Source organism: Enoplosus armatus, chromosome 15, assembly GCF_043641665.1.
Source record: "Enoplosus armatus isolate fEnoArm2 chromosome 15, fEnoArm2.hap1, whole genome shotgun sequence".
Classification (NCBI taxonomy): Eukaryota; Metazoa; Chordata; class Actinopteri; order Centrarchiformes; family Enoplosidae; genus Enoplosus; species Enoplosus armatus.
Window position 1 is genome coordinate 21,890,298 of NC_092194.1, and position 27,860 is coordinate 21,918,157.

Consider the following 27,860-nt stretch of genomic DNA (forward strand, 5'->3'; position numbering starts at 1 on the left):
CTTCAATCAATGAAGATTGATGTTTTATTCTTATACAGTCTAGGGAGTGTGTGTGTGTGTGTGTGTGTGTGTGTGTGTGTGTGTGTGTGTGTGTGTGTGTGTGTGTGTCTCGTATACCATGTTCCACCTGGCAGACTCAGATCACATGCAAATCACAGTGGAGACAGAGACGCATAAATATTCATCCACACGCATGCATATATTACTACACACACACACACACACACACACACACACACACACGTATAATACAGCGTTACAGTTAGTAGTTTTAAAGCCGCCGTGTTGCAGCAGAGACCTGACGGTGGAGGAAGCTGCCTCCTCCTCCTCAGTTACTCACTGTAGTTCTGAAGGCACCTCCATCCATTTATCTCAACGTAATGAAATGTATTCACAATTTGCTCGTAGCAGCTAAAATATGATGAATGTTTTTTTATTTTTATGGTTCTGATCCGGCAACTGAAAGCACACAAGGTTTAAGATCAGGGGAAGATGGTGGTCTTGGCTAAATACTGGAAAGTAGTCTTGAAGTACGACACGACGTTTGTACTTTTTTAACATTTACGTGAGACTACAATATTTTTGAAGTGTTAACCAAAGTGCTTCTGATGTGTAAACCTAACCACACGCAGGACTCTGGATGTGAACTCCGGTCTGTTATCAGTCCTGAAGTCCTGAACTAAGACCACCCCCCCTACAGCTGCTACATGAAGAACCTCCATCACATTGTCATTGAACAAAATCCAGGCAGCCATGACGGATATTTTTTGGCAAAACAAATCTAAAGAGATTTCTAAGAGACGGGCTCGTGTACCAGTGGTTAGCTCCATTAGCTTAACTGAAAGTGACTGAACGGTGAAGCAACTGGAGGAAAGATGGAGGAGGAAACCTGCGGACTGGCCTGTAAAGACAGATCGTCACCACTGAGCAGAGACAACACACACTCAGAATAATGCAGGAGCATCTGGTAACCTTGTGACTGCTGCCTTTCTTCCTCTGGCTGCTTTGAAATTAGACTTTTCTTTCTTGTTTGACCTCATATTTGCAACATGTAAAGAAAGAAAGAAAAAAGTGACTTTGCGTTTAAAGACAAGCAAACATTTCCCCGGTGACATTTTGCGTCCGACAGACTTTTGAAGCTTCACGCGAGTTTAAAGCTGTGGATTACTACACCCTTCACTCTCCCTCTGTCTCCACCTCTCCTCCGTCTTTCTCTCTCGTTCCCTTCATCCCTCCAGTCGGTTCCCCAAAAGGTTCTCCTCAGGTCACCTTGTCTTTGTGTGTGTTGACCTCTGCGTCCACATTCAGTCTGAGATATTTGTGACTTCTTTCAGAGCTTTCAAACCAGATTCAAACCAGATTCAAACCAGATTCAAACTGGCTTCTTATCTTCTTTAACATGTAAATATATCGAGTTAGTTATAGAAGATTACACCATAATATAAAGCTTATGGTCCGTTTCAGAGAATTTACAAGCCCTACATAAACTACAAGGAATTCTATGAGTTGTTTAAATGTGAAAAGTGTGTGCATGCTTCTGCTGTGGATGTTTGCAGCAGAAGAAATGTTACAAACACAAATACAGAAATGTCTGCAGACGTTGTCCAGAGTGCAAATACAAATATTGAAGGCCACCAGTTGATGTCCTCACAAACTGTGAAAAGCATCTTGGGTAAAACGGGCAGAACAATTACAAGTCTGGATATTTGGACCATTCTTGGTCAAATATGGACTTAAAATTGGGACGGTACCCGAGCTCAGACCGAGGTGTGGTTAACAAGTCTAGTTACAGACTCTATGATCTATCCTGCCCCCTAAACCCCCTCTGACCCCCATGTGTCTTTTGTCCGGTCAGGTGATCCACGTCACGGGGCGTCTGCGCATCAGGATGGCTTTGACGCACAGCCGCACGGTGCCCAATCAGATCATGGGGATGGTGGTGGTGGCTCACGCCCTCCCGCCGCCCACCATCAACGAGGTCCGCATCGACTGTCAAATGTTTGTCACCCGAGTCAACATGGACCTCAAGATCATCTACTGCGAGAACAGGTAGAGGACGGCGTCGAACTCTGATGCAATGTTTTCATAAAGATTTGTAAAATGTGTGAAACTACAGAAGCAGATTGGTTCATTGTCAAACATAAAACTCCATTTTACCTGTTTCTGAATTCTTGTTTCATACCTGCTGTTCAAGGAAGAAAAGAAGTTGTCTCCCTTGTCGGAGCTTCTTATTCATGAGGAAGTCTGACCCAATCCTCCCTGGTTTAACAGTGAGATATGTTGCTGATGGATCTGGCTCCTTCCCTCCGTCCAGATAAAGCAGATAGGCATCAGGATCTCGCTCAGGAGTTAACCGGCCGACCACGGAGATTCATATCAGGCAAAAAAAAAAAAATAAAACCTTCATGTTTTATTATAAAAAGAGAGGAGGAAAAAATGATAGTAGACAGATTGCTTTTTTTGTGGGTGGAAAAAGGGACACAATGCGAGGCAGATGATGATATTCAATGCGGAGCGACAGAAAGCGAATAGACAAACGTCGCTCCCATTACAGCCCCATTTTGAGGATGAGTTTCTAAGAGAATGAGAAAATGGGAGGATAGGTTTTTTTTCTAAAGAACAGAGTGTGCTGTTATCTGCCTGCCAGACTCCCCCCCCCACCCGCCCTCTATCAGAATGATACCTTGGAAATTGTTCTGTCTAACCTGTGGAGAATTTGTTCAAATTAAACCTTTTAAAGCTGACGTGTGTTACCTGTCCAGCAGACAGACGGGCTTCACTCTCTGTTGTTGGGTTATTAGCTTTTTGTTTTCATCCCTGAATCAGTCTTTTTAATTGTCGAGTGCAAGAACTGCACAGAGGAAAGCGTCCGGGGGTCCGTGCAGTTTACTGTCACGGGAGCTCGACCAGCTCGAGGAAACAGCACGGAGACAGTGAGGCGTCCACACGGAGACAGTGAGGCGTCCACACGGAGACAGTGAGGCGTCCACGGCAGCCATGTTCACGCGGAGACAGTGAGGCGTCCACACGGAGACAGTGAGGCGTCCATGTCAGCCATGTTCACACGGAGACAGTGAGGCGTCCATGTCAGCCATGTTCACGCGGAGACAGTGAGGCGTCCATGTCAGCCATGTTCACGCGGAGACAGTGAGGCGTCCACACGGAGACAGTGAGGCGTCCACACGGAGACAGTGAGGCGTCCATGTCAGCCATGTTCACGCGGAGACAGTGAGGCGTCCACACGGAGACAATGAGGCGTCCACGGCAGCCATGTTCACGCGGAGACAGTGAGGCGTCCACACGGAGACAGTGAGGCGTCCACGGCAGCCATGTTCACACGGAGACAGTGAGGCGTCCACATGGAGACAGTGAGGCGTCCACGTCAGCCATGTTCACACGGAGACAGTGAGGCGTCCACGTCAGCCATGTTCACACGGAGAACACGGTCGTCCCTGACAAAGACGTTAATTATCACACTTGATCATTTTTTGTCCTGTCGTATTAACTTTTATTATTATTTATTCAGTTTTAAACTTATCTTTGTGTTTCAGAGCTTTCATGTTCTGAATGTGTGTGTTTCAGGATCAGTGACTACATGGACCTGACTCCGGTGGACATTGTGGGGAAGAGGTGCTACCAGTTCATTCATGCTGAGGACGTGGAGGGAATCAGACAGTGTCACCTGGACTGTGAGTACCGTCACCACCTGACTGAATACTCTTCACTGATTGGACAATCAAGTCAACTTATTGATCATTCTTGACTTTGGAAACAGCAACATCACAACTCAAGGTCCAATTATGTGCTCGTTCTGGAGCTCTTTGGAGCTTTTCGACTGGATCTCGGTCGCTGTGGAAATACAGACGTTCACGTGGCAAACTGAATCTGCTGATGAAGACCGTGTGATGTGGTCAAAAGCTCCAGAACAAGCCAGTAAATGGGCCGTGATATGAGCTTTTTCAAATTCAGCAAATTATTTCTGAATAGCGGCTGTTTTATTCTGAATCTGAAGTTTTATTTCAGATTTATTTCATAAAGTAGCGCCACCGTGTGGAAGACAGATGTTTCCGCAGACTTCAGCTAACCAACCACAGGAACAGGGAAGATTTTACATTTACGGTTTAAGTTTGAACTCTGGTCTGACCTGATTTTTTCAATCTAATCTAAACCTGGACGATATTTTGTCCTGCAGAAATAGCAAAACTCCTGTAAGGACAGCCGTAGTGTTTCTAGATTTAACTTTAAAAGTTAAAAGCCACTTAGAGAATCTTTGCTCTGCTGTATCTTTGAAAAGTTTCCTCACAGCAGCAACTCTACAATCTTATTACCCTTGTCAGGAGGCATAATACACTCTGCCTCTCCGACACACACACACACACACAGAGGCTTGGTGTCCCTGTTTAGTGGCTGTCTGGATGATTTGCGGCGTGCTGTTTGTTGCTGCAGTCAGATCTTTACTGTGGTGGTAAAAGCTGAGGAGGCGTTCAGAGCTGCACAGCGTTTCACGGTGTGTCGGAGGCAGTGAAGGCGTTTGGGCGGAACGCCAAATCATAACAACCTGACAGCAAGGACAACATGCCTGATGGGAGTCAAAGCACAGGCGGCTACAGTCAGATTCCATCAAACACTGTCTGCTGCGGCTGATTACAGTCAGATACAGTGAAGCTGAGAGTGCCGTCCCTCCATGTTCCTTATGTACACGAACGTGACCAGTTTCCAAACTTTTCAAGGCCTCCAGGCGTTCCCCCTGAGTCCGACGCTCACACTTATAGGTTTGAAAAGTGGCTCTTTATCTATTTCAGATCTGTAACAACGTGTTTACGTACTGAGAATCTCGTGTTCCTCCTGGAATGTGTCCGACTGGAGCTTTAGGTATAAAGTGTTTGTCTGCTAAACTCTTTTAAATCCATCAATACAATACCGGTTTTGTTTTGACTCGTGTACTGTCACCACCGAAGAGAAGATATTGGATGTGAACTTGTGAACTTATTGCTCTAATTTGATTGGGGCAATATCTGTCCAATTGTTGACTGTCGTAAAGCGACAGATGCGGTTGACAGCTAACTGTGTGTTGCTGGGATACACAGCGTGACTCCTGCAGTCAGTCGTCATCATGCGAGTCGACAGCGAGTCTCCAGCTCTCGGCTGTCAGTCAACTGTTGCCATGGGAAACACAGACTCAGGCTGGAGACTTTTCAAATATGTCGAAAAGCAGTTTTATCTCCTTTTGAAAACTGAACAAATATGCACAACAGCTGCAGTAAAGTTTTTATTTCCTTTCACAAAAACTGAGCAGAATTCATATTTCAGTACAACTTTATGTTGGTGAACATTGTGGGAAGTAGCTGCACTCTAAATATCCGAACAGTGGCACTACTTCAGTTTTAAGCCAATGGATTTCAGTTTCACTGCGTTTTACCTGCAGCAGATCTCCATGAGTCACCGTAACACATGACAGAACCAGAACATGTCACAGGAAAAAAAGCATGAAGCTCCCTGAAACTTTTTCAATTACCTTCTCCAAAAGTTCCTGAGCTCTGGACATCCAGAGTGGCAATCAGGAAGTGACTCTACGGCGGCCCGGCGGGGTCAAACGGAACAAGGAGGGGGGAGGTTAGGATGTGTAAAACACCAAAAAAAAGGAAGTGAAATATGGAGGGAGATTATTCCTCTCTGTCTGCTGTGAGGACGGGAGGTCAGGGAGGCGAGCCGGCAGCCAGCGGTTTAAATGACTTAGTTTTAGTCGAGCGTAGTCTAATACAGCACCTTCAGTCACCTCGGCTGCTCGTTTTATTCTCCCTCTTTCAAAATTAATTTCCTCTCTGAAAGGGGGGCTTTCAGAAATGGATGGCTACGGGGCGCCGGAGGTGCTCCGTGTCTTTTCTCTCTTCATCCCCCCCCGTCAAATGGAGCGCAGTCAGATTGTTCTGAAATCTGGTTTCTTTGGGGCGGTTTAATTCGGTGGCTTTATGAACCTGCTGCTGATTGTGTGGAAGCTGATTTCAGAGCAGCGGTCTAATGATTCTCCACTGCAAACTTGCTGAAGCTTTCTGCCTAATTGGACGGTGACAGATCAGGTTTGTGTTTTGTCAGTGATGGGTTTTTGGTCTGGTTTGGACATCGGCCCGCTTGTCTGAGGCTCTGTGTGTTTTCGTCCACATTAGAGACAAAGTCAAAGTATTTTTACATCAAAGCCTCCAGTCGACTTCATGCTGGACTGTTTTAGTTTGAGTTCTCAGTTCTCATGTTTGTGTGACAGCTTGAATATTTCTGCTCTCCTTTCCGGCTTTCTCTCGACATACCTGCACATGTTTTGCTCAAGATGAAAACTTTTCAACTCGAGGAGAAAATATCTGGGCTGCCGAGAGCAGCTGTGCTTTTGTTTTCATTCTTCCGTCTTCGTCATGTGTTCTTTGTAATTGACTGTAAAAGTCTGCCGTAGTGACAGTTCGCTGTACGGAGTGAGTCAAGCTGTAAAGTAGCTGTAGCAGTTTGACCAGTAAGAGACGCTCAGCACTGAAAGCCCCAGTTACTCAGGTTGGTTTTGTCGGGGAAGATGACAACAGAGTCTGTAGATATTTGTCGTGGTTGTTCCCTCGAGAATGAAATGATTTTTACACAACGAGACAAGAACAGTCGTCAGGTTGTTCTTTATAATTTGCGTGATAGAGGGTTGGAAAGGAAACAGTCTACCATGAGACTTACTGGCCCATCAGACAGTCCAGTTTCCCAAACTGGAAACAGCTTCCTGCGATCCAACTGCAGGGAAAGTTCCCATGTTCCCAAAAAGTTTCCTGAAAAAGGCCATTATATTTTCTCTGCGTTCTATCTGATTGCAGCCTCAATTTACACTTTAGTGCATAAAATCTGTGACAAAATAACCTCCTCTTTTCAAAGGAAACTCAGTTCTTCATGTTGTTGTCCAACAGCTGCAGATTTTCAGGCGAGAAAAAGACTTTCTGCGGTTTTCTTTTTCTGCAGAACAGCAGCAGCTCGCAGGCTCTGATTTTTTTGTGGGATTTATTTCCACGTCTGCTCTCAGTTCCCCCGCTGCTGCAGGAGTCGGATAGTTAGGGAATCGATCAAGGTGTATTTTAGAGGGATAGCCTGTTCTCTCAACAGGGATCTAAATTTTAAAAGGCTTCTTTTTAAGTGGAGGACGAGGCGTGATCCCTCTCTGTGAAAAGGCGTCACTCTCTAAGTCTCTATCATTACCTGCTGACAGCCGGTCTTAGCTCGGGTCAGATCTCAAAGTCAATCTGTCCTCGTTTCCACTCCGACAACAGACAGAAAGAGAAAGAGAGGGATAGAGGGTGAACTTGTCTTTTCAAAGAGAAAGGGAGGGAACGGGAAAGAGGAAAAGCAGAGAAATGCTCGGCACAAGGGATGAAGAGAGAGATTCGTCTTTTCTCAAAGAAAGGGGGAGAAATGGGAACGAGTGATTTGCAGACGGAGAACAGAAAGAACCGAGGACGAAATGCTCCTTCTCTCAAGGAGAGACAGGTAAAGAGGTTTCACTTGTCTTTTTTATTAAAAAAAAAAAAACGAAAGAAAGGCAGGAAGAATGAGAAAAGGGAAAGTATAAAAGAGAAGAAAACACTTTCCACTATAAGGTGGAGAAAAGAAAGTAATAAGGTCTTTCTGAAAAGAAATGGAGGAAACTGAGAAGATACCTGAGAGACAGGGAGGACATGTGAGGAAAGTTACGGTTTTACAGAGAAAGAAGAAGAGAGTTCTCTTGGTTTGATAGAAGAAGACAGAAGAAGACAGAATACTCGTTGAGTTGATCTCAGAAGGACAAGGTGGAGGAAAGAGAGATGTGGGCTCATCTCGGGAGGTGGAGGACAGGATATACTCAACAAACATCAGCCAGGGGAGAAACAATGGAGGCAAGGTCACAATGAAATCCTCAATAGTAACCAGCAAAACCACCAGAGGCCAGTACACCCCCCCCCCCCCGATCAATAATTAAAAATTAATCAAAGCAACTAAAGATATCAAATAAATGGAGTAAAAAGTACAATATTTCCCTCTGAGATGTAGTAGAAGTAGAAAAGTACCTCAAAATTGTAAAATGTACTTTGTTACTTTCCAACACCGACTAATGAACTTTATTGTGAAATTATTAGGTCAGAGACGCTTTTTCACGAGTCTGTTTCAGACTGTTTCCAAAGTTTTGGAACATCGTGGAAAAGAAAGTGAACTATTTCTCTCAGCAGGAGCGAGTCGATCAGGAGACAGAGTAGAAATATTACTCGTCTTTTAACAACAAAAACAAGGACATGGGAAAATGAGGAGACATGACAGACTCGTCTTCCTCCTAAAAGAGGAGGACGAGAGGACGCAAAGGAGGACACGAGGGAAACTGTCTTAATAAGACTTTTTTAGAGGAGAGAAATAATTAGAAAAAAGAGAGAAGAGAACACACAGGACAAGAGGAGAGAGAGAGACAGAGAGACATTTGGACATCCAGAGAGAGGAAGAGACAACAGAAAAGAGGAAGAGACCGATGGGATGCTTTGGAGAGAGAGAGGGTCGAGAGACATTCAAATGCAATGGGAAATAAAAGAGAGTGAGAGAGAGCACAGAAGTGAAAGCTCGGTGGATTTAAGCCTGCAGGCGTTTTAGCAGAGCTCGTCTCTCCGGACTAACACCGCCTTTAATGAATCCACACACACACTGAAGGCATGTTTTATCTGTCTGCAGACAAAACACACACACACACACACACACACACACACACACACACACCTGTGAAACTATCCACACTGGTACGTTAGTAAAACACACACAAAAAAAGCCTTTCGGGATGAACAAGAAACATGGACAACCTCAATGACATGAGACACACACACACACACACACACACTCACACACACACACACACACACACACACACACTCACACACACTCACACACACACTCACTCACACACACACACACTCACTTACTATGACTTTTCTACTATTTGAAATTGTTCTCTTTCATCTTTAAATCCGTCGTTCTTTAAGTATAATGACGGTTTGTTACAATATCAGTAATATCAGTAATAAAAACCTCGTTAGCAGCTGAGATCTGGTAAAAAGAAGTGTGACGGGTCAGAAACACGAGAACAAACAGTTAATCCAGATTATCTGAACGGAGAGCGAGCACACCTGAAGAAGAAGAATAATCAACACTGTGCACACAGCAACAACATCTTAGTAATAACCTGCATCTGATGTCTCACCTGGATCAGCAACAACCCCTTAAAGTAGATGTAAACACACATCCGGAGGTGGTCTGACTCACACTGGGATCAGATCTCAGCAGCTGGAAACGACATTCTTATGAAAAAAGTTTCCCCAACAAGTTGAAAGGTCGCCTAACCCCGCCTCTTCCTGTTGTCTCAAGCTCTCTGTCAAAATAAAAGCTGCAGACAAGTTCTACAGAGGACAAACAAGAATAAAACGACACAGCAGCGTTGCGTCAGGAGACTCTGGAGGGACGCGTCATTATCCAGATCATGTGGAGACAGAGGAAGATAACCGACTACTGTGACTCTAATGTCTTGTGTTCTTCAGAGACGCACTTTTGTTCAAATGACAAACACACAGCAGTGAAGTGTGCAGATTTTCAAACTGTTCTGCAGTGGGCCAGCAGAGGGCGACAGAGCTGCAATCTACCTACATGTAGACACACATTGTCTCATAACAGAAGGTCTTCATCCCTCCATCTCCTGGAAGACAGAAAGGACGTTTCCATAACGCAATTTCACAGCAGTAAATTACCTCCATGTTAATGTGACACACACACACACACACACAGTAATCTGAAAGGTAGACGAGACTAAACGGGAAATCCAGCAGATTAAGAGAAGGAAAGAGAAGACTGGTGCAAGGGAGGAAGGATGGAGGGAGAAGAGGAGAAGGAGAGAGAGAGATGAACACAGAGGGAGAGAAGTGTGACATTGACTGAAAGAGAAGAAGAAGAGAAAGAGAGCGACGGAGGAAATGAAGAGAAATAAGAGGTGGAGAGGCTTTAAAAGGGAATAGAGCTCCTTTAATCTCTCTGTCTCTCTCCTGCAGCCTCGGGCGAGCCTCCAGCACTCCCTCTCTCTCCCTCTCTCTCCCTCTCTCTCCCCCTCTCCTCTTCCTCTCCTCTTCTTCATTAGTGGGCGATCAGAGAGTGGGAGATTTAATGGAGGAGTAAGAGGAGAGGGTTAACCTGCAAGACAGAGAGGGAGGACGGACAGAAGCAGGACTGAGTCTCCTGTTTTTACGATCTTGGACTTGTTTCGGTCTCTGGTCTCTGGTCTCTGGTCTAGACCAGGTCCAGTTAGCAGGTGTCATTTCTTTCCTTTCTTGGTCACCCTCGCTGGCTGCTCTCCTGCCCGACCGGAGGGACTGTCTGTTCTCATGAAGACACTAAATGATTTCTTACTTGTTATGCGTGCGTGTAATTCTGGTTTGAACTGTAAGCATCACGATTTTAGACATAACTCATCTTTATATATCTTTATATTTATCTTCCGATGTTATTCAGTTTGAAGAGACTTCGCCACACATGAAGCCTTAAAGCAGCTACAGTCTTTACCTGTTACCAGTTATTGAAGGTTTAAGCAGTCAGTGCTGCTGCACTGCTCCTCCACCAGCCTCCACCTGTAGGCTCTGAGACTAGATTGAGCTCCGCAGCAGAAGACGAGATCCAAAACCAGGATCAGCAGGTCAACGTCTGTATTGATTACGTAGCTTGATGTGTATTGAACATTTATTGTGAATGTGTTCATGTGGAGTCGTGAACATCAGCTGACAGCGTGGCTTCGTGTGTGAGACGGTGTGTATTGTGTACACACAGTGTGTAGTGAAGCCTTGTACGACTGTGTGTGTGTGTCCTCTTCCATTGGACATGCTGATACACTGAGCTGCTCTCTGAGGACCTGCAGTCATCTGAACAGTGTGTGTGTGTGTGTGTGTGTGTGTGTGTGTGTGTGTGTGTGCGTGTGTGTGTGTGTGTGTGTGTGTGTGTGTGTGTGTGTGTGTGTGTGTGTGTGTGTGCGTGCGTGTGTGTGTGTGTGCGTGCGTGTGTGTGTGTGTGTGTGTGCGTGTGTGTGTGTGTGTGTGTGTGTGTGTGTGTGTGTGTGTGTGTGTGTGTGTGCGTGTGTGTGTGTGTGTGTGCGTGTGTGTGTGTGTGTGTGTGTGTGCGTGTGTGTGTGTGCATTCATTGTGTCGTTATTTACTCTGCCGTACAAACAAAGCAAGGTCACATTCAAGGTGACGTGATCTCACCATCTCTGCCTTAACATGCAAACAAGTCCCCCCCTGCCTCTCTCTGCCCCCCCCCTCTCTGTGTCTCTCTCTCTGTCTCTCTCTCTCTGCCCCCCCTGTGTCTCTCTCTCTGCCCCCCCGTCTCTCTCTCTCTCTCTCTCTGTCTCTCTCTCTCTCTGCCCCCCCGTCTCTCTCTCTCTCTCTCTGTCTCTCTCTCTCTGCCCCCCCTGTGTCTCTCTCTCTCTGCCCCCCCGTCTCTCTCTCTCTCTCTCTCTCTCTGTCTCTCTCTCTGCCCCCCCGTCTCTCTCTCTCTGCCCCCCCGTCTCTTTCTCTCTCTCTGTCTCTCTCTCTCTGCCCCCCCGTCTCTCTCTCTCTCTCTGTGTGTGTCTCTCTCTCTGTGTCTCTCTGTCTCTGCCCCCCCTGTGTCTCTCTCTCTGCCCCCCCCCCCCCCCCCCCCCCCTCTCTCTGAATAGGCAAATAGAGAACGAATGAGCGCCGGCCGCCCGACCAAAGTCAATTACAGCAGCCCTGGGGATGTCGTCTTAAACAATGCTATTAGTTTCTAATAGTTTTTAATTACTGGCCTTCTTTTTATATAAATCACCCCCTACTTTCTCTCTCTTTCTTCTCTGTCGTGGAAAAACCTATTTGTGTCCGTAATTAAATGGAGGAGAGGGATATGAATTTAGTGGCCCTCGCTTCTCGTCTCTGACTGTTTCTGTTTGAGCGGCTCCTGATTAATGCCAATACATATTGCTTGAGATAACCATTTAGTGGTTAATTTAGCCAAATTTATTGCCTGCGTGCCGTCGCAGGGCGGAGCACGGGTGGGGGGTGGAGGGGCGGAGGAGGGGGTGCCACCTCCCGAGGCCACGGGGCCCCGTCGCAGTGTCACAGCGCTATCTTGTGGCGAGTGGCGGGTACTGCGGCTGCTTCAGGTGTGTGTTGTAATCATCCTTTACTGAAGTTACATGAGCAAAAACACAATGTGCAAAAGGCAAAAGCACTGCATGCTCATTCCACTGCTGGAGCATTGTTGACGTGAAGAACTGGTGTTGGATGAGTTGGATTAATGGATGGATGAAAAACAGGACGTCATGGAGACCTAACGAGTTCAACGCTGAATACATAAATAAGTCATTATCTAGTCCATGAGTGCAGCATGAAGTGAAATGGAATGAGTTCAGTAAGGTTAGCATGTGTGCAGTTCTTCAGTACAGTAAATAGTTTGTCCCGTGTTCAGACAGAGCGAATGCATTCAAAGTCAGCGGAAAGACGCGATTAGACGTGAATTTGAAGACCCACTGGAAGCTAACAAACTGCACAAGCTAAAATTAGCTTTGCTTTCTGTCTGAGCGCACTGGTCCTCCTCAGCCATGCTAACATGCTAACCGCTAACATGATAACTTTTAGACAGTAAAACTTTACGTGTTCATGTATTAGCATAAAAAACATATCATGGAAATGTGTGTGTGTGTTGAGTGTGTTGTCTCAGGCCTATCAGACACCCACGGCAACATGAACAGACAGCTACACACACACACACACACACACACACACACACACACAGAGGCTGGCAGTGTGTGTTGGTCTGATTAATGACGGCAGCAGCAGAGCAGCTCTCAGCCAGCTGTCACATGACATCTGATGACTGCCTCCCTCGCGCTCTCACCCACTTCCTCTCTTCCTCTCTTCCTCTCTCGCCCTCTGTCCAACTCTTCCTCTTTTCCCTCTCATGTGATGAACAAGCTGCTCCTCCAGTTTGGAGCTGCCAGAATATCAAACAAAGTCCACCATGACATAACGGACCTCCTCTCTCTCGCTGTGTCTTTCTGTGTCTCTCTCTCAGTGATGAATAAGGGTCAGTGTGTGACGAAGTACTACCGGTGGATCCAGAAAAACAGCGGCTACATCTGGATCCAGTCCAGCGCCACCATCGCCATCAACGCCAAGAACGCCAACGAGAAGAACGTCATCTGGGTCAACTACGTCCTCAGGTCAGAGGTCAACTCAGTCGTCATGGCGATGACAGTCTCAGTTTCATTAAAGTTCATTAAAGTAAATGGGCATTATAAAGTTACACAAATGCACATTAAATGAACGGATGCTGTGTGAATTTATGGTAGAAACAAATGAGGAAATAATGAGGAAATATTAATTTTGCGACTCACTGAAAGAAAACCATGTTTCTGTGTTTCTTCACAGTAATCCAGAGTACAAAGACACGCCCATGGACATCGCCCAGCTGCCCAACCTGCCTGAGAAAACCTCTGAGTCCTCCGAAACCTCAGACTCTGAGTCCGAGTCCAAAGAAAACTCCGGTAGGTGGGACAGGAAAGACAGAAGAAATGAAGGAAGGCTGGAGATGTTGATTAAACAGCGTTGAGAGATAAATGAGAGGAAAGGGTGGAGGGGAGACGGTCAGAATCATGGAAAGAAAGAAAGATGAAGCAAAGTATCGTCATTTTTATATAATATCCAGATGAAAACAGTCACTCTCACTCACAACATGCTCATGAAACCTGTGTGACTCCTTACAAGCACCTCTTCAAGTGTTAGCAGTATAATAACCAGCAGTAAGAAATACAGCCTGAATAGGAGAAGCCAAAGATATTTTATCAGTTGGTGCCAGTGTGCCGTCTGTGCCAGGCGGGATGGTGATGAATGCCAACAGCTGCAGGGACTGAGCACGCACTGGCAGCGCTGCAAAATGCCACAAAATGACATAAAACACCACATAACTCTACAGAACACCACAAAAAATATCTCCAAACTTCACACAACTATACAAAGCACACAAAGCACCACAGAACACCCTCCAAAAAATGCACCAAAACAACACAAACGGCAACAAAATCCCGCATTTAACAGCATAACACCAACACATGCCGCTGCGTCTCAGCAGTTTATGTCTATGAAGCCCAAAATGTTGGTGATGCCAACAGTGATGCCAACATGGCGACTTTCTCGCTAGACTTGGCGACTTTTAAGACCCCTTTAGTGACTTTTTGGCGTCTTTTTTGCAGGGAACTCCTCCTTTGTTTTTGTTCAAAATGATTTAACGTGATTTAATTAACATATTCAATGCTGATAATTGGTGTGATACCATATCAGATCAGTCATTTTCATTATCATGCTGTATTATAATACAAAGGCTAACTAACCTGCAAGAGAAAGTGCCGGGCGGTCTATAGGTGACCCGACTCTGTGCTTAGCTGAACAGTGAACAAGATAAAAGGTGATATATGTTATAAAAACTGACATAAATCAGGTGTTTCAATTATACCTCATTAATTCAGTCATTAATTATCATGCAGCAAAACAAGCTTTGACAAAATGAAGTTTTTAAATGTAATTTTTTGAGCTATTTACTAGTTTAATGTTTGGAAATAACACAGATGATCTTGATCAACACTGCAGGAACACTGCAGGAACACTACCACAACCTAATGTGAGCATTCATACAGACGAAGAAATTAGATCTTAAAAATACTGACATCTGAATTCAGGTCCAGAAATACAATAATCAAGGAGTAACTTACTGTGTCACCAACATTTCTAGCAGCCAATATTGAAGAAGACAAAGCTCACACTCTGCCAGTATAGTTGAATTTAAACCAATACAGGGCCTCCACCTTGAGCATAATATTATCAAGTCCTGCAGCCTGCGTTGGCATGATGAGAATCAGTGCCAGCTGTTACTCTTGCTGGAGGAGAATGATTCTGGCACCCTGTCGGCTGTAAACTGATGCCAGCTGCTGCAGGAGGCGGCCAGCTTCAGCCGGGCTCCAACAGGCCCCGAGGTGCTCAGGCTCAACATATTCTAAATGAGATATCTGGCCTTTGACCTTTGCTCTGTTAGGATGCAATCTACACAGCCGGAGAGGACACAAGTAGAGGTGCCAAAAACAAAGAGTGTGTTTTTATTCGTCTAATTTGTCCGTTTTTTTAACATAAAAACTGACATAACGTTTTGACTCACATACACCGTCCTGCTGCCCCAAATACTCACTGGAGCACCAAATGTGGATTCATCTGCCGCTGACAATACTTATGGAGATATGGAGATTACTAAGAAAAATATAGAAAATAGGGAGCCTTATCCTTTATATTGTATTGAAGTAGAATATGTGAGATTTTTCTTTCATGGTGTTTTCAGCTACCCTCCCTATCAGTTTGCATCATGGAGCCATTAGCCTCCTTTTGTGTATTATTTTTTGATAGTGACGGAGAAGGGGAACTCCATAACACTGGAGGACCTTTGAAAGTCATATTATGGCAAGAATTGTCAAAATCTGCAGCAGCAGAAGCCAAGATATCCTGACTTTTAGTTGTATCTGCATATAAATGCAAGCGAGGGACAAGATTTTGGTTTCAGAAGCCTTCTGGTTCCTGTTTGTAGTCCGAGTAGTATTGACCAATCTCGTTTGAGCTGGCTTTGGTTGCATGCAGGTCAACAGTCCAGGTGGAGAGCAAAAGAGGCGGAACCCATCGGCTATTGTCTAACAACGAGTGAGCTTTATATCAATCTCGAACAGAGAAGTCAGATGATAGCCAATGGGTTCCACGATCGGAAGGTAAACGATGACAGGTAAACAAAACATCGGCCGTTGCCCCCAGAGGCTAAATCGTTGTCAGACGATAGCTGATGGGTTCCGAGATGGCACTAAATGTAAGTTAATGACGTCTTTTATTAGACCCTGCCTGCCCGGTATCATTCAAACTCCACGTACCCAGTTTATAAGGCAGGCTTTCTTTTATGAATCCAAGCCAAATTACCCTGATGACAATAAACCCTCAATAAAAAATTTAAGTCATCCAATCAAAAATCTGTATTTAAATGTGCAGTTATTGAAATGCCGGTCTCCATCTTGATAAAGTTTGGTGGACTGTGGAACCACCAGGGACAACAATGGAAATAAGTCCAGGACGTTAGCGTTTTATACCTGACGAGTCCTGATATGTGGAAGGAGTGTTGTAATAAACCAAACCAAACCCTCCCTGGGAAACACTTAAAACTCAAGGTGCACGTTTGATTCCAGCCTGAAAATAAATCAGCTTTGCTTAGAAAGCACACTTAATGGAGATACAGGGTTTTCCCCAGACGAAGCAATTGAGTCGACATTTCAGGTGCCATGAGGGAGTCAGAGTGTTGCCAGCTGGGCAGCCGCTGCCCTCAGTGTGCGCTGGCAGGGTTTGGAGTGTGTGTGTGTTGTGTGTGTAATGGGCTGGACAGAGCCAACATGCCTGAACAGCAGCAGCTACAGATACTGAACACACATCAGTGCATCAACAACACAACACAACACATGGAAATCCTGTCTGGAAAAATAAAAGGATCAACACCTGAAAGTCACTGCACGACAATTCAATACACAAAGTGAGACCTGTGACGTGAAGAAGGTGTTAAGGACGAGCCTGTTGCCTTTGTGTTTATGGAACAGTTACTTTGTTCCTCAGAATAGATTGAACCGTAAAAAAGTGAATAAAATTATTTTGGCAATGTCGGTTCACCACTTCGGTCCCAGCTGAAATATCTCTATTGGATGGATTGCCTTGAAATTTTGTCCAAACATTCATGCTTCCAAGAGGATAAACACTAATAGTTTTGCTGATCTCCTTACCGTTCCAGGACATTTTAACCAACTTACCTCTTTCTTCTCAACAGACAACGAGAACGCCAAGTCTGAGGGAAAGCCGGGCCACCAATCAGAACGCAGCGAGGACCCAGAGACAGACAGCAAGCGTCAGCAGCAGCCCGGCCAACCACATTGCTCCTCCGAACAGGAAATGAAGCGCCAGGAAGAAGGAGACAGCTCGAGTAACCCCGAGAGCCAGGACAGTGACGACAGTCTGGAACCTTCAGATGGAGAGGGGGAGGAACAGGAGGAGACAACAGGGGGAGGAGGTGGAGGAGGAGGAGGGGGAGGAGGAAGGCTGGGGAGGTTAGCAGGACTGGGAGGGTTAGGGGGACTGGGTGCCATCGGAGGACTGGGTAATCTGGGCGGGCTTCATATTAAAGTAGAGCACTATGGAGAAGGAGAAGAAATACAGCTGCAGAACTCGCAAGCCTCTTCATCAGAGGAAGAGGAAGAAGAGGACGATGATGATGATGATGATGATGAGGAAGAGGATGGAGGCGTGCAAGATTGCGACAGTGCCAATGCCGGAAGCAAGCTCCAGAAGAGGCGGAAGAGGAGGAAAGTACAGAAATGGGACGGATCCCGAAGCAGGAGGCTCCGTCTCTCCTCAACCACGCCCAGCCCCGTCGCCATGGGAGATACCACACCGCTGGTTGACCCCTCCCAGGCCACATCTGCCAGCTCTTCCCACCTCCTCACCTCCTCTGGCTCCCCAAACAGTTCAGATGCGACGTCTTCGGTCCTGAAAATCAAGACGGAGATGGCAGAACCAATCAACTTTGACAACGACAGCAGCATCTGGAACTACCCCCCCAACAGAGAGATTTCCAGAAACGAGTCCCCGTACAGCATGACCTCCAAGCCAGCCCCTCCGGGGAGCCATGAGACCTTCCCCTCACCCCAGGGAGGCTCTCTCCAGGTAGCCATTCCCGACTCTGTCCTCACCCCCCCTGGAACCGAGGGAGGAGCAGGAGGAGTGAGGAAGCCTCCTTACAATGGAAGTTCTGCCCCATCCTCTGCTTCCAGTGCTGCGAGTTTAGCTCCTCCCTCCAGCGCCTCCTCTGCCGACCCCCTGTCCCCTCCTCTCTCCGCTTCCCCACGGGATAAGCAACAAGGCACTCCAACCACTTCCTCTTCTTCTGTCTCGTCTTCATCCTCCTCCTCGTCCTCGTCCATCTCTTCCTCTTCACTGCTGTATTCTGGTGACCTCGAGGCGCTACAGCGTCTGCAGGCCGGTAACGTCGTGCTCCCGTTGGTCCACCGGGTCACGGGGACTCTGGCCTCAACCAACACGACGGCTCCACGGGTCTACACCACTGGAACCATCAGGTACGCACCGGCGGACGTCACCCTGGCTATGGCGCAAGGCAACCTCCTCCCCAATGCTGCCATGAACTTTGTCGACAGCTCGGGATTCGGCCTGGACCCTAAGACGCCCATGGAGATGCTCTACCACCACGTCCACAGGCTCAACATGTCGGCTGCGGCAGCCGCCGGCCCGTTTGTTGGATCTCCGGCAGCCACAGGTGGGAACGGCTCCCTGGGAGGCCAGATGCCAACCGCAGCCAACGTTTTCACCACGGCTGAGGGACTTTTCTCAACGTTACCATTCCCGGTGTACAGCAACGGGATCCACACCACGCAGACAACTCTGGAGAGGAAGGAGGATTAACGCAAAACGTTCAAGACCGTATTACTGTGTTTCTGGAATCGACAACTGTGTCAAAGACTACTCACTAGTAAAAGAAAATGAAAGACTATTTACATGCTATCTTTTATCAACACGGCACTGTGTTTCCGAGAGGGGAGAAAGGACAGGAAAGGACGACAGATGTACTCTAGCACTTTGAATCTGAGCAACTGAGCTTGTGTAATAGACATGAATGACCCTCAAACATGTCCCCCTTTTCTATCTATTTTCTCTCTCCTCCTCATCCTCTTCTCCTCCTCTCTCAGTCTCTCTCTTTGCTCCTGTTTCTTGCGATCAGCAATGTTTTTTCTCCTGAACAAATGAACAAAAAAAAACAGACTATTCTTTATTGAAAAGAATTCCTTTTTTGCCTACAGAGAATTCATATTGCCTGAGGACTCCGCTGGAGCCTGACGGGGATAATTTTTATTATTTGACTTGTTTCTGTTGCATCTTCATGAAGATGCTGATTGTGTGTATTTAAAGGAGGACGGTACAGGGATTTGTAACAGACAGAAACTCTATGTGGCGCTCCTCCATATGTATCTTGATGTGATCAAGGCTTCAAAAGAAAGTTTTTAAACCGAGAAGAGGGAGCTCTCTTGCGCCCAACAAAGGTCTCAGAGATAATAATCTTTTGAAAAAAGGTTTTTGAGGACGTTTCTCGATTGAGGGAATAGTTTAGAGAATTAATGCTGTTTTTCTTTCATTTCTTCCTGTTTTTATAAAATATTCTAGCTCAGATTTAACTTACAAATCAAGCATTAAGAAGAAAAACAAAAAAAGCAATTTCAGCCGGGTAATGACCTGTGAATTATCGAATGTTACTACTTCCTCTTTTATCCCAGGAGTTTACCTACAGGTCTCGCACCAAACATAACCTCCTCTGCATCTCTTCCCATCTCAATATGTCGTTCTCTCTCTTACCTTTCACTCTGTCGAACTGATCTTTAATCTTTCCGTCTACATTTCTACCTGTCGATCTACAGATTCATGGTGCTACCGACCGTCCAGTAACCCTGATTCAGCTGGCTGATGTGGGTGCTGTAAACGAACCCACAGCTCGTTGACAGACTGATCGTGTTTTTTTGTTTTGGAGGGGGAACAATTTTAAAGTTATTTTTTTCTCATCTGACCTTCAGGAAAGTCAGAAACACAGCAAGAACCTTAGAACCTCTAAATCAGCAACATCATCTCCATGTTTCACCCTGTATGTCCCTCCTTCGTTTGTCGAAAAGATGCATAATGTGATTGGGCCACGAGGGGCAGCTCTGCATGGCAACATGGAGGTGATTGGTTGAATTTTAGGCTACATAGTGTTGTTTTTATTTTTCTGTATTTTCTATCTTAATCACTTTTAATTCTCAGTGAGACTGAGGCTAATACGCTAGTATCGCTAACTTGAAAAATGAATGTTGAAAACCTTGACCGGCTCCTGTTTGATCACTGTCTTGTTTTATTTTGTACTACTACAACTACTTTCTTTGTCTTCGTTTTTTTTTCCTCCTCCTCCTCCTCCTCCTCTTCTTCTTCTTCTTCCTGAACCAGAATCACCTCCACAAGATTTTCCTAAACAATCCACTCTCTTCCATTTCATCGCCGGACCCTGTGATAAAAACCACATATCAACAAGGAGATTGTAATAAAGACATGCATTTTCAATCAATCAATCTATCAAACAATCAATCCAATAACTACAAAAAAAGAATATGAATTTTTTGAGGAAGAGAAAAAAAAATCACATTCCTTTAAACAATGTTGTCTTCGTTGTCGTTGTTCTCCTGTTTTGTGTTTTTTCTTCCCCAGCCTCCGTTGCCAAAAAAAAGAAATGTTAATCTCACAAGTTTGGTGTTTTAAAAGCACTGTGATTCTCGTTCATTTGTAATGATTCTTTTTCTTTTACTTTTTTGGTAAAAAGAGAAAAAAAAGATGAGAATAAGTAATAATTAAAACGGTAAAAAAAACAGTCACGACATCCATCTTTTTAAAGTTGACAGCCCCGTCTTTACCATCCTGTCATCCTTATTACCCAGTGTGATTAAGCCGTAAAAACGTGTTACCGATGTGTTTAGTGTCACTGGCTGTCAAAAAGTCTTTCATGGCGACTTCTCTCTCTGTGTGTGTTGACTATATGCAGTATATACTGAGCTACTGTAGCTGTTTTTGTCCTTTGTCTTCTCTGTGCTCTCTCTAGTGTGGGGGAGGGGCGATGGGCGGGGCTTATAGAGAGAGGGGTGGGGTCTATGGGATGATTGACATCCCGAAAATGACCACCCTCTTTCTCTCTCTCTCCCCGTCTCTCTCTCTGTCTCCCTCTATCTGCAGTCTTAGTGAAACCAGTGGAGGTTTGTGGAATTTCGTGTTCGGTGGCCTTTGCAAAAAACAAAAAAAGTTTGTAGAGTCCACCTTTTTTTTCGCTGCTTCCTTTTTGTCTTTGTAAAACCTCTTTTTCTTTTGGTTTTCTAATCCTTCTCTCTCCTTCCCTCTCTGCTATTGCTTTTTGCTGTTGTGTAGTCTTATACAAACCTCTTTATCTTGCTGTCCTTTCTCTCAGAGATGAAAAGATTCTTTAACTAGCTCAAAGGTTTATGGAGCCATGTTTTTGCCGCTAAGGAATTCTGGGAATCGCAGTTTCCAGCTCTTGCATACAAAGTATTGAATAACTAATAAATATTTACACTATATAGAATTAAATTATGATGAGGAAAAGCCCAAAGTAGCATTTTAGATGTAGTCCTGAAAAAACCATAAAAGCCTCAGTTGTGAAACATTTCCCAGAGTCCCTTGGGGCTTCTTGTGTGCATTGGGTGTATTTCATTGGTTCCCACCGAACTTGTTGACTTCCTGCGCAAACTTCTCTCATGGGACAAACAAAGTTACACAAGTAGGTTCAAGGGGGGAGAAAAAAAAAATCACAGTACTATTTCAGGACACGTAATAAAAAACGGTTTTAAAGATTTCTAAAGAAATTAAAAGAAGAAAAAAATATTTCGCACTATAAATCTATTTTTATAGGTGTTTTGGAAAACTGAACTGCATGTTTAGTAAGTTCGTCCGATGCGTTTCACGTGATCGATCCCTCGTTTTTTGTTTTGTTTCGTTTCTTTCGGTCCAGCGGTTTTTGTGTTTTTTTAAGTCTGTCGAGCCCAAACGGGGACGTGATGGAGGCCTGTTGGAAGAATAAAGTCTGTCTTGTCAAACCGACCTGGGCCTCTAATCCCCCCTTCACATCAGGAAAAACAATCTGTAGCGTCTGTGCTTTCTGTGAAGAATCAATGTCTTGATACTGCGACTAACATGTAAACAACAACAAAAAAAACAAACACAGGTTATGAAATTTAACGATGGATTTCTTTATTTTTGGTTCAATAAGAGGAATGTGATTTCGGCGGCTCGATCTGTCGGTTGATTGGTGGGTCGTTTGTGGTTGAATGTTAAATTCAGTCGTTTCAGGAGCATTTTGTTTCCGCGCTCCTCTGGATTTTAGCGTTTTCTACTTTTGACGGTTTTGCGTGAAAACGGGGGGCGGGGCACAAATGAATGACAGGGCCCCATTTGGTAAAGATAAGGGGATTTGGGGGTGGGGTGGGGGGCACATAACTCAGATGAAACCAGGAAATACACCCACATGTAACAAAAACCAAACAGCCGGTCCAAGCTGTTTCAATGTTTTTTCTGTGTTTTATGTCGAAAAATGAAAACTTTGCTGGTGATTTTAAAAACGTAAAAACCTTAATCACAGCTGCTGTCAAAAATACATAGTGTTTAAGAATTACAAATATTGAAAAATCACTTCATTTACCTGTGAAGAAACTGTGTCTGTGTTTTTAACTATTTCTTGTACAATTATACAGATTCTTTTATGAGGAACTTGGTGCCAAGTAGCTGAAATACGGGAGAGAGGGAATCTCTTATTATCAATGTTAACAGTGTTATAAAATTCTAAATACAAACAAATTAAAATATTAAAAAAGAGAAAACTATGGTACATTTCTATTTTTTGTTTTTATTTTTTTTCCTCGCAGAAGAGGGGAAAAACACATGACTAACTGATGCTAACTTTGAGTGCCTGGCTTATTTTTTATTATTATTATTATTATTATTATTATTATTATTTTCAAAAGACATCTTTTTGAGTTCATTTACCATGAATAATGCTGCAAATCCGAAAATGTACATACTTCATTTTTATAGCAGTTGTTCTTTTATAAGTTTACTAGGTTCTCATCCGTTCAGAGGAACATGTCACATACATGGTTGTCTTTCTGTAACCCGGTTTTGACCATCTTACAGGTGCCATATTCATAATAAAAATTTCTCTCGAATTTGTTACCAGATTGCATCATTTCTTCTGTTTGACACATTCAGCCATCCCGCCCCTCGCCAAACTATTACAGATGCTGCCACGTCTCAGTACGGCGTCAGTCTTTCTATCTTTCAATCCTGCTTTCTTCTTCTGTCCTTTTCTTTCTTCCCCTCTCCTTCCTGTTTGTTTTCTGGTTCCTGTTAAGAAAATTCTGCTTATAAAGATTGACAGGGAAGAAGACTGGGGCCTCGAGAAAAGTTTGAAAAGTCTGAAGATTATCTTAGATAATAGGTAGATAGATAGGATCCTGGATTTAAAAACTGAGAGGACAAAACAAAATACAGAGGGCCAGACAAAAGTATTCCTCTAAAACAAGCATTTTTCCCTTTCGTCTGCTTGACCTTCCTCTCAGCGTTTTGTTGGAAAGATCAGAGGAGGCGCTGCAGGGTGAAGGAGGCCCGAGGCGTTTTAAACGAAGCTCCTGTTTGTCCTGGAAACCTTCACACCTCCGGACAGCCAATCAGGTATGTTTATCTGCAGCAGAGAGGTGGATACATCACCTGACATACTGGGCACTGGATTTCTGTGGGGATGTGGGGTTTACTGCACCTATGAGTCTCACTGCTGGTGAAATCAATGCTGTTATGGTGTGATGGTATACCCACTCTGTTACATGCTGCCCATATGTTCAAAAGGTGCATTCAGCTTGCTACAGAGCCCCAAGTGCCCCGGGAAAGATTGAGCCAGGTGGCAACAAAAGTCCAGAAAAGTTCCAGGAGCTATTGAACCAGAGGAACTACAAGTAAGATAAAAGTTCCTTTTGTGTTTTACTGTTTGCGTTTCCGTGTATCTGAAGAATCGACCCATGAAAAGGAGACCACCTCTCTCTGTTCTCCTGCACCGTCTAGAAACTTGTGTTGGTCTTAAAGAAAACGACTCCACGTCTGCTTCATACCCGTCCAACAGAACCTTTTCTGGTGTCATACCAAATGCCAGTTCCTCTGTTGCTCATTTTATCTGTGGTGTTCCTCAAGGGTCCATTCTTGGCCCACTGTTGTTCTCAATATATATGCTAATGATATAGTATTTATATATATATATGAGCCAGATCATCCAAAACATCAGTGTTTCCCAGCACTGTTATGCAGATGACACATATCTATATGTCCCTCTCCAATCGAGTAACTCCAGTAGTTAGATAATCCCCATGCTGGCCTTAGTGATATTAAATGTTGGATGTCTCAGACAAAGTAAAGACTCGTCTACACAGGAGTCCATCTCACGAGCGTCTGACGGAACAGATACGCTTGTTTTTTTATTCAATGCAACTGTCGACTCAGACGGCGTAACAGCTCACATTTTACTCGTACGGCTTGTGCCTCTTAGTAAGTCGTCTTTGATCATCTCATCCTTTATTTGGAATAAAAAACATTAAGGTGACCTCACAACCACTACCACAGCTTCTGTGTCACTGAAAATGACCCCCCCCCCAAAAAAAAAATATAATAATAATAATAATAATAATAAATATATATAACATGAACACAAATGCTGAATAATGAAGTGAACTAACTGCCACTTCAGTCTGATTATTGGGCTAGTATTGACTCATGAAGCCTACATTTATCCATCCTGGTATCCAGTCCTCCTCGTCTCTCTCACTTTTATTATCTTCCTCTCCCCCACTTTCTTGTCTGTATCATCTCTCCTCCCCCTCCTCCTCCTCCCCCATGCAGTAATAAGAGCAGAGAGGTCAGTCAGCCGACCCTCTGAGGCCGACCAGCCAACTTTAAATATTTCACACTATTTTAAATGAGCGCACATGAATCATAGATCACAGGCAGCACTGGTGTGTATGTGTGTGTGATGAGGTGCTCCAACCTGAAGCTCCTTCTAATAACCTCTGGCTGTCCGTCTCAGTGAGGAGGTCTGATGTGGAATTTAGATCCGACAGCGTCAGTCGTTCACCGGAGGCGTAACGAGCGGCCTTTCATCATCGGCCGTGATGGACGGATGATGAAACAAAGCGTTAGAGATGAAAACTCACCGGTTTTTCATCGGCGCTTTCACAGGGGCTGATCTCCCTAATTCCCAACATGCACCAGAAGTCAAAACATCACAAAAATCTGTAGAAGTATTTTGGAGACACGCCGTCGCTACTGGAGACATGATGTGACGTTTAAGTTCCTGAAGAAAAATCATTCCTGTAATGTTCCTACGGGGAGTCTGACTGTCTGCACTGCTTGAAAGAGAATTTATATTGAATTTATTATATTTATTTATGACCAGCACTTGTTCTCTGTGTTGCATTGTGGGATAATTTGAGTCTTTTACCGTCTATACAGAAAAGATTCTCAGTAGACCAGTGATCTCAGGAAAAATCTGTGGAGTCTCAAGATGATATGATGATATAAGTTAAAACGAAAGAAAAAACGTTTTTTCTTATGAAATACTGAATAGTCTTACTTCTTTAGGACTCTACAAATTATTTGAATGAGATGAGATTCAGAAAACCAATTTAACTGGTCACCACTCAGACGTGCAGCCTGTCACGATGGTTGGTAGACTGAAGTCAATGAGTCACAAAAGCCAAAAAATGCACTAAAAACTGAGGCACAAAAACTCAAAATGATATATATATATATATATATATATATATATATATATATATATATATATATATAATGCATTTACAGCACTACTCATGCTAATGAAAATATCTTAAATAAAAAGTAATTAACAGGCTAAAAAAGGAGGCCAGATAAGGTTTAGAGCCCATTTTTAACTGGACAGTGAATATTTGTTAAAGGGGTCAGAACACCTTGAACACGCCCCCTTTACTTACTTAAAACATTGATTCAAACCATTGATTCACCCCCCCCAACCTGCCCAACAAATTGTTGCTCCAGGGTCCCTCCATCTTACCCGCTGTCTACTACTTTATATCATGTGATCATCTATAGATATAGATATATTCAGATTTTGTTCACATGAAGACTTAGCAGGTCGAATCGTCCCTTTCCTTTGCTGCTGTTTGTTGCTGTTTGCTGCTGTTTGTTGCTGTTTGTTGCTGTTTGCTGCTGTTTGTTGCTGTTTGCTGCTGTTTGTTGCTGTTTGCTGCTGTTTGCTGCTGCACCTGTCCCCAGGTGTTGGATGTGGACACTATTCACCTTTTTTAATTTGTAGGAAGAATGTTTGCCGTCATGTCCCTGTGACCTTTGACCTTCTACCACTGGCTGCTGATGGAGGAGGTGAAGTCATCCTGACCTCATTGACCTCAGCCTGTCTCTCTCTCTGAATGTCTTCATGTCTAATGGTTTGTTCCATTAGAGGAGTGAAGTCATCAGCGGTAATCGACCATCGCAGCACTAACGAACGTCAGGCTGAACGTTGATCCTGTCAGTCATTAGACTGAGAGATCTGAAGAAATTAGTTTTAATGAACACCTCTGCTTTTTATGAAACCTCAACATGTTCAGGTCGGTTTTCTTAACCTGAAATAACACAACAAGGTGATTAAATAAAAGCTTCTTTTAAATATATTGTAGGCTGAACAAAGAGGACTGGAACATGAGGATTACATGGTATAGATTAGACATCACACAGAACAACAGATGGATTTACTTTATATAAAATTAATTTATATATTAAATATATATAGTATGAAATAAGAAATGTTAACGTGTAACCCAGCTAAGCTAAAAGTCTAAGCTCAAAGGTCCACTTACTAGCTTTTTAGAGCTTTCACCCACATCCCACAGTCTTCTTCAGTGAGTGGAGCATTCTCACTCAGAGACAAGATACTGTGCAAAATTAAACCAACACATAAAAGAATGTACATTAGTCTTAAAATGCCAGATTTTTGAATGGAGTTTGGTTTGTGGAGGTGCGTCTTATGAAGAGATTTAAAAGACTAACACTGAAGACTCTGAGAAACTCTGAAATTGAGAAACATCACATCTTTGTGCACAGGCTCTGGTCTACAGTGTTTGATATTAATACATAAGACAGGACTCCTACATGTCATCACACAGAGCCGCTGGTGAGGTGTGTGTTTATCAGAGTGGAGCTACAGAGACATCCAGGGGATCAACAGGGAACTACAGGTGAGCACAAATCATTCCATCAACACCTCATTCACTCATACTTTACTTGGCTCTAGTGTCTACCAGTTGTATGCACATTATGCTCAGTCAGCAGTTTGTTAAACTATATGAATCATTTTATACATTTGGTTAAATGCCTTTAATTTCTTGTGTTTGTGACACAGACACAACAGAATCTTAAATTCAACACATGAATTTAATTTCTTATTTTTACATCAGCAGCATTTTGATATATAATTAAAATCTGCAGAATGTCCTTAAATGATGTTTTATGAGTCCTGCTTTGGCTCAATTAGTACAAAACGCTGTACTACTGTCAAATGAGGTAATACATCATATATCAGGTTTCACATTATGAAATGATACGGTCAAACTATTATAGTTGGTCATAAGAATAATGAGGAAAAAACATCTTTGAAAATAAATATTTTAAAGGCTGTAGGGTGATACAAATTCAAGGTACTTGTACTTTATTTGAGTATACTTGAGTACTTCTACTCCATCACATCTCAGAGGTAAATATTGTACTCATTACTGTACTACATCTGTCTGACACCCCCCTTCCATGTATCTCCAGGTGTCTCCCAGTACTTCAAATGAGCTCTTTTCTTGTAAAACACTAGATTTGTTCCGTTTGGCCTCTTAAAGAAATTGTCCAACATTTTATGGAAACAAGAAGTTGTTTTCAGGCTGAAAGGATCCTTTTAATTCTCATCCGGCTAATTTGTTTCCTTTCAATGCAGTAAGAAGATTGATTGAGACCCCCTTTAAAGCCACATGTCATTGTTTTTACCTTTGTTAGCTGTTTGTGTTCGGATTAAACAAACAAGGGACAACATGTTAATCAGGTGTGAACTTTGGACAGAGTCAG

At 43.9% G+C, this 27,860-nt stretch overlaps 1 protein-coding gene across 1 annotated transcript in view; it reads left to right on the forward strand.

Moving 5' to 3' along the window:
• LOC139297582 (neuronal PAS domain-containing protein 3) overlaps window positions 1-18,560 on the forward strand; it is a 244,485-nt gene extending 225,925 nt beyond the window's left edge. The window contains exons 8-14 of the mRNA XM_070920323.1: window positions 1,856-2,049; window positions 3,583-3,689; window positions 13,096-13,243; window positions 13,452-13,567; window positions 16,647-16,649; window positions 16,915-17,154; window positions 17,236-18,560. Coding sequence (XP_070776424.1) covers window positions 1,856-2,049; window positions 3,583-3,689; window positions 13,096-13,243; window positions 13,452-13,567; window positions 16,647-16,649; window positions 16,915-17,154; window positions 17,236-18,560 — 2,133 coding nt within the window. The remainder of the gene's footprint in view (window positions 1-1,855; window positions 2,050-3,582; window positions 3,690-13,095; window positions 13,244-13,451; window positions 13,568-16,646; window positions 16,650-16,914; window positions 17,155-17,235) is intronic.
• Window positions 18,561-27,860: the final 9,300 nt, after the last annotated feature.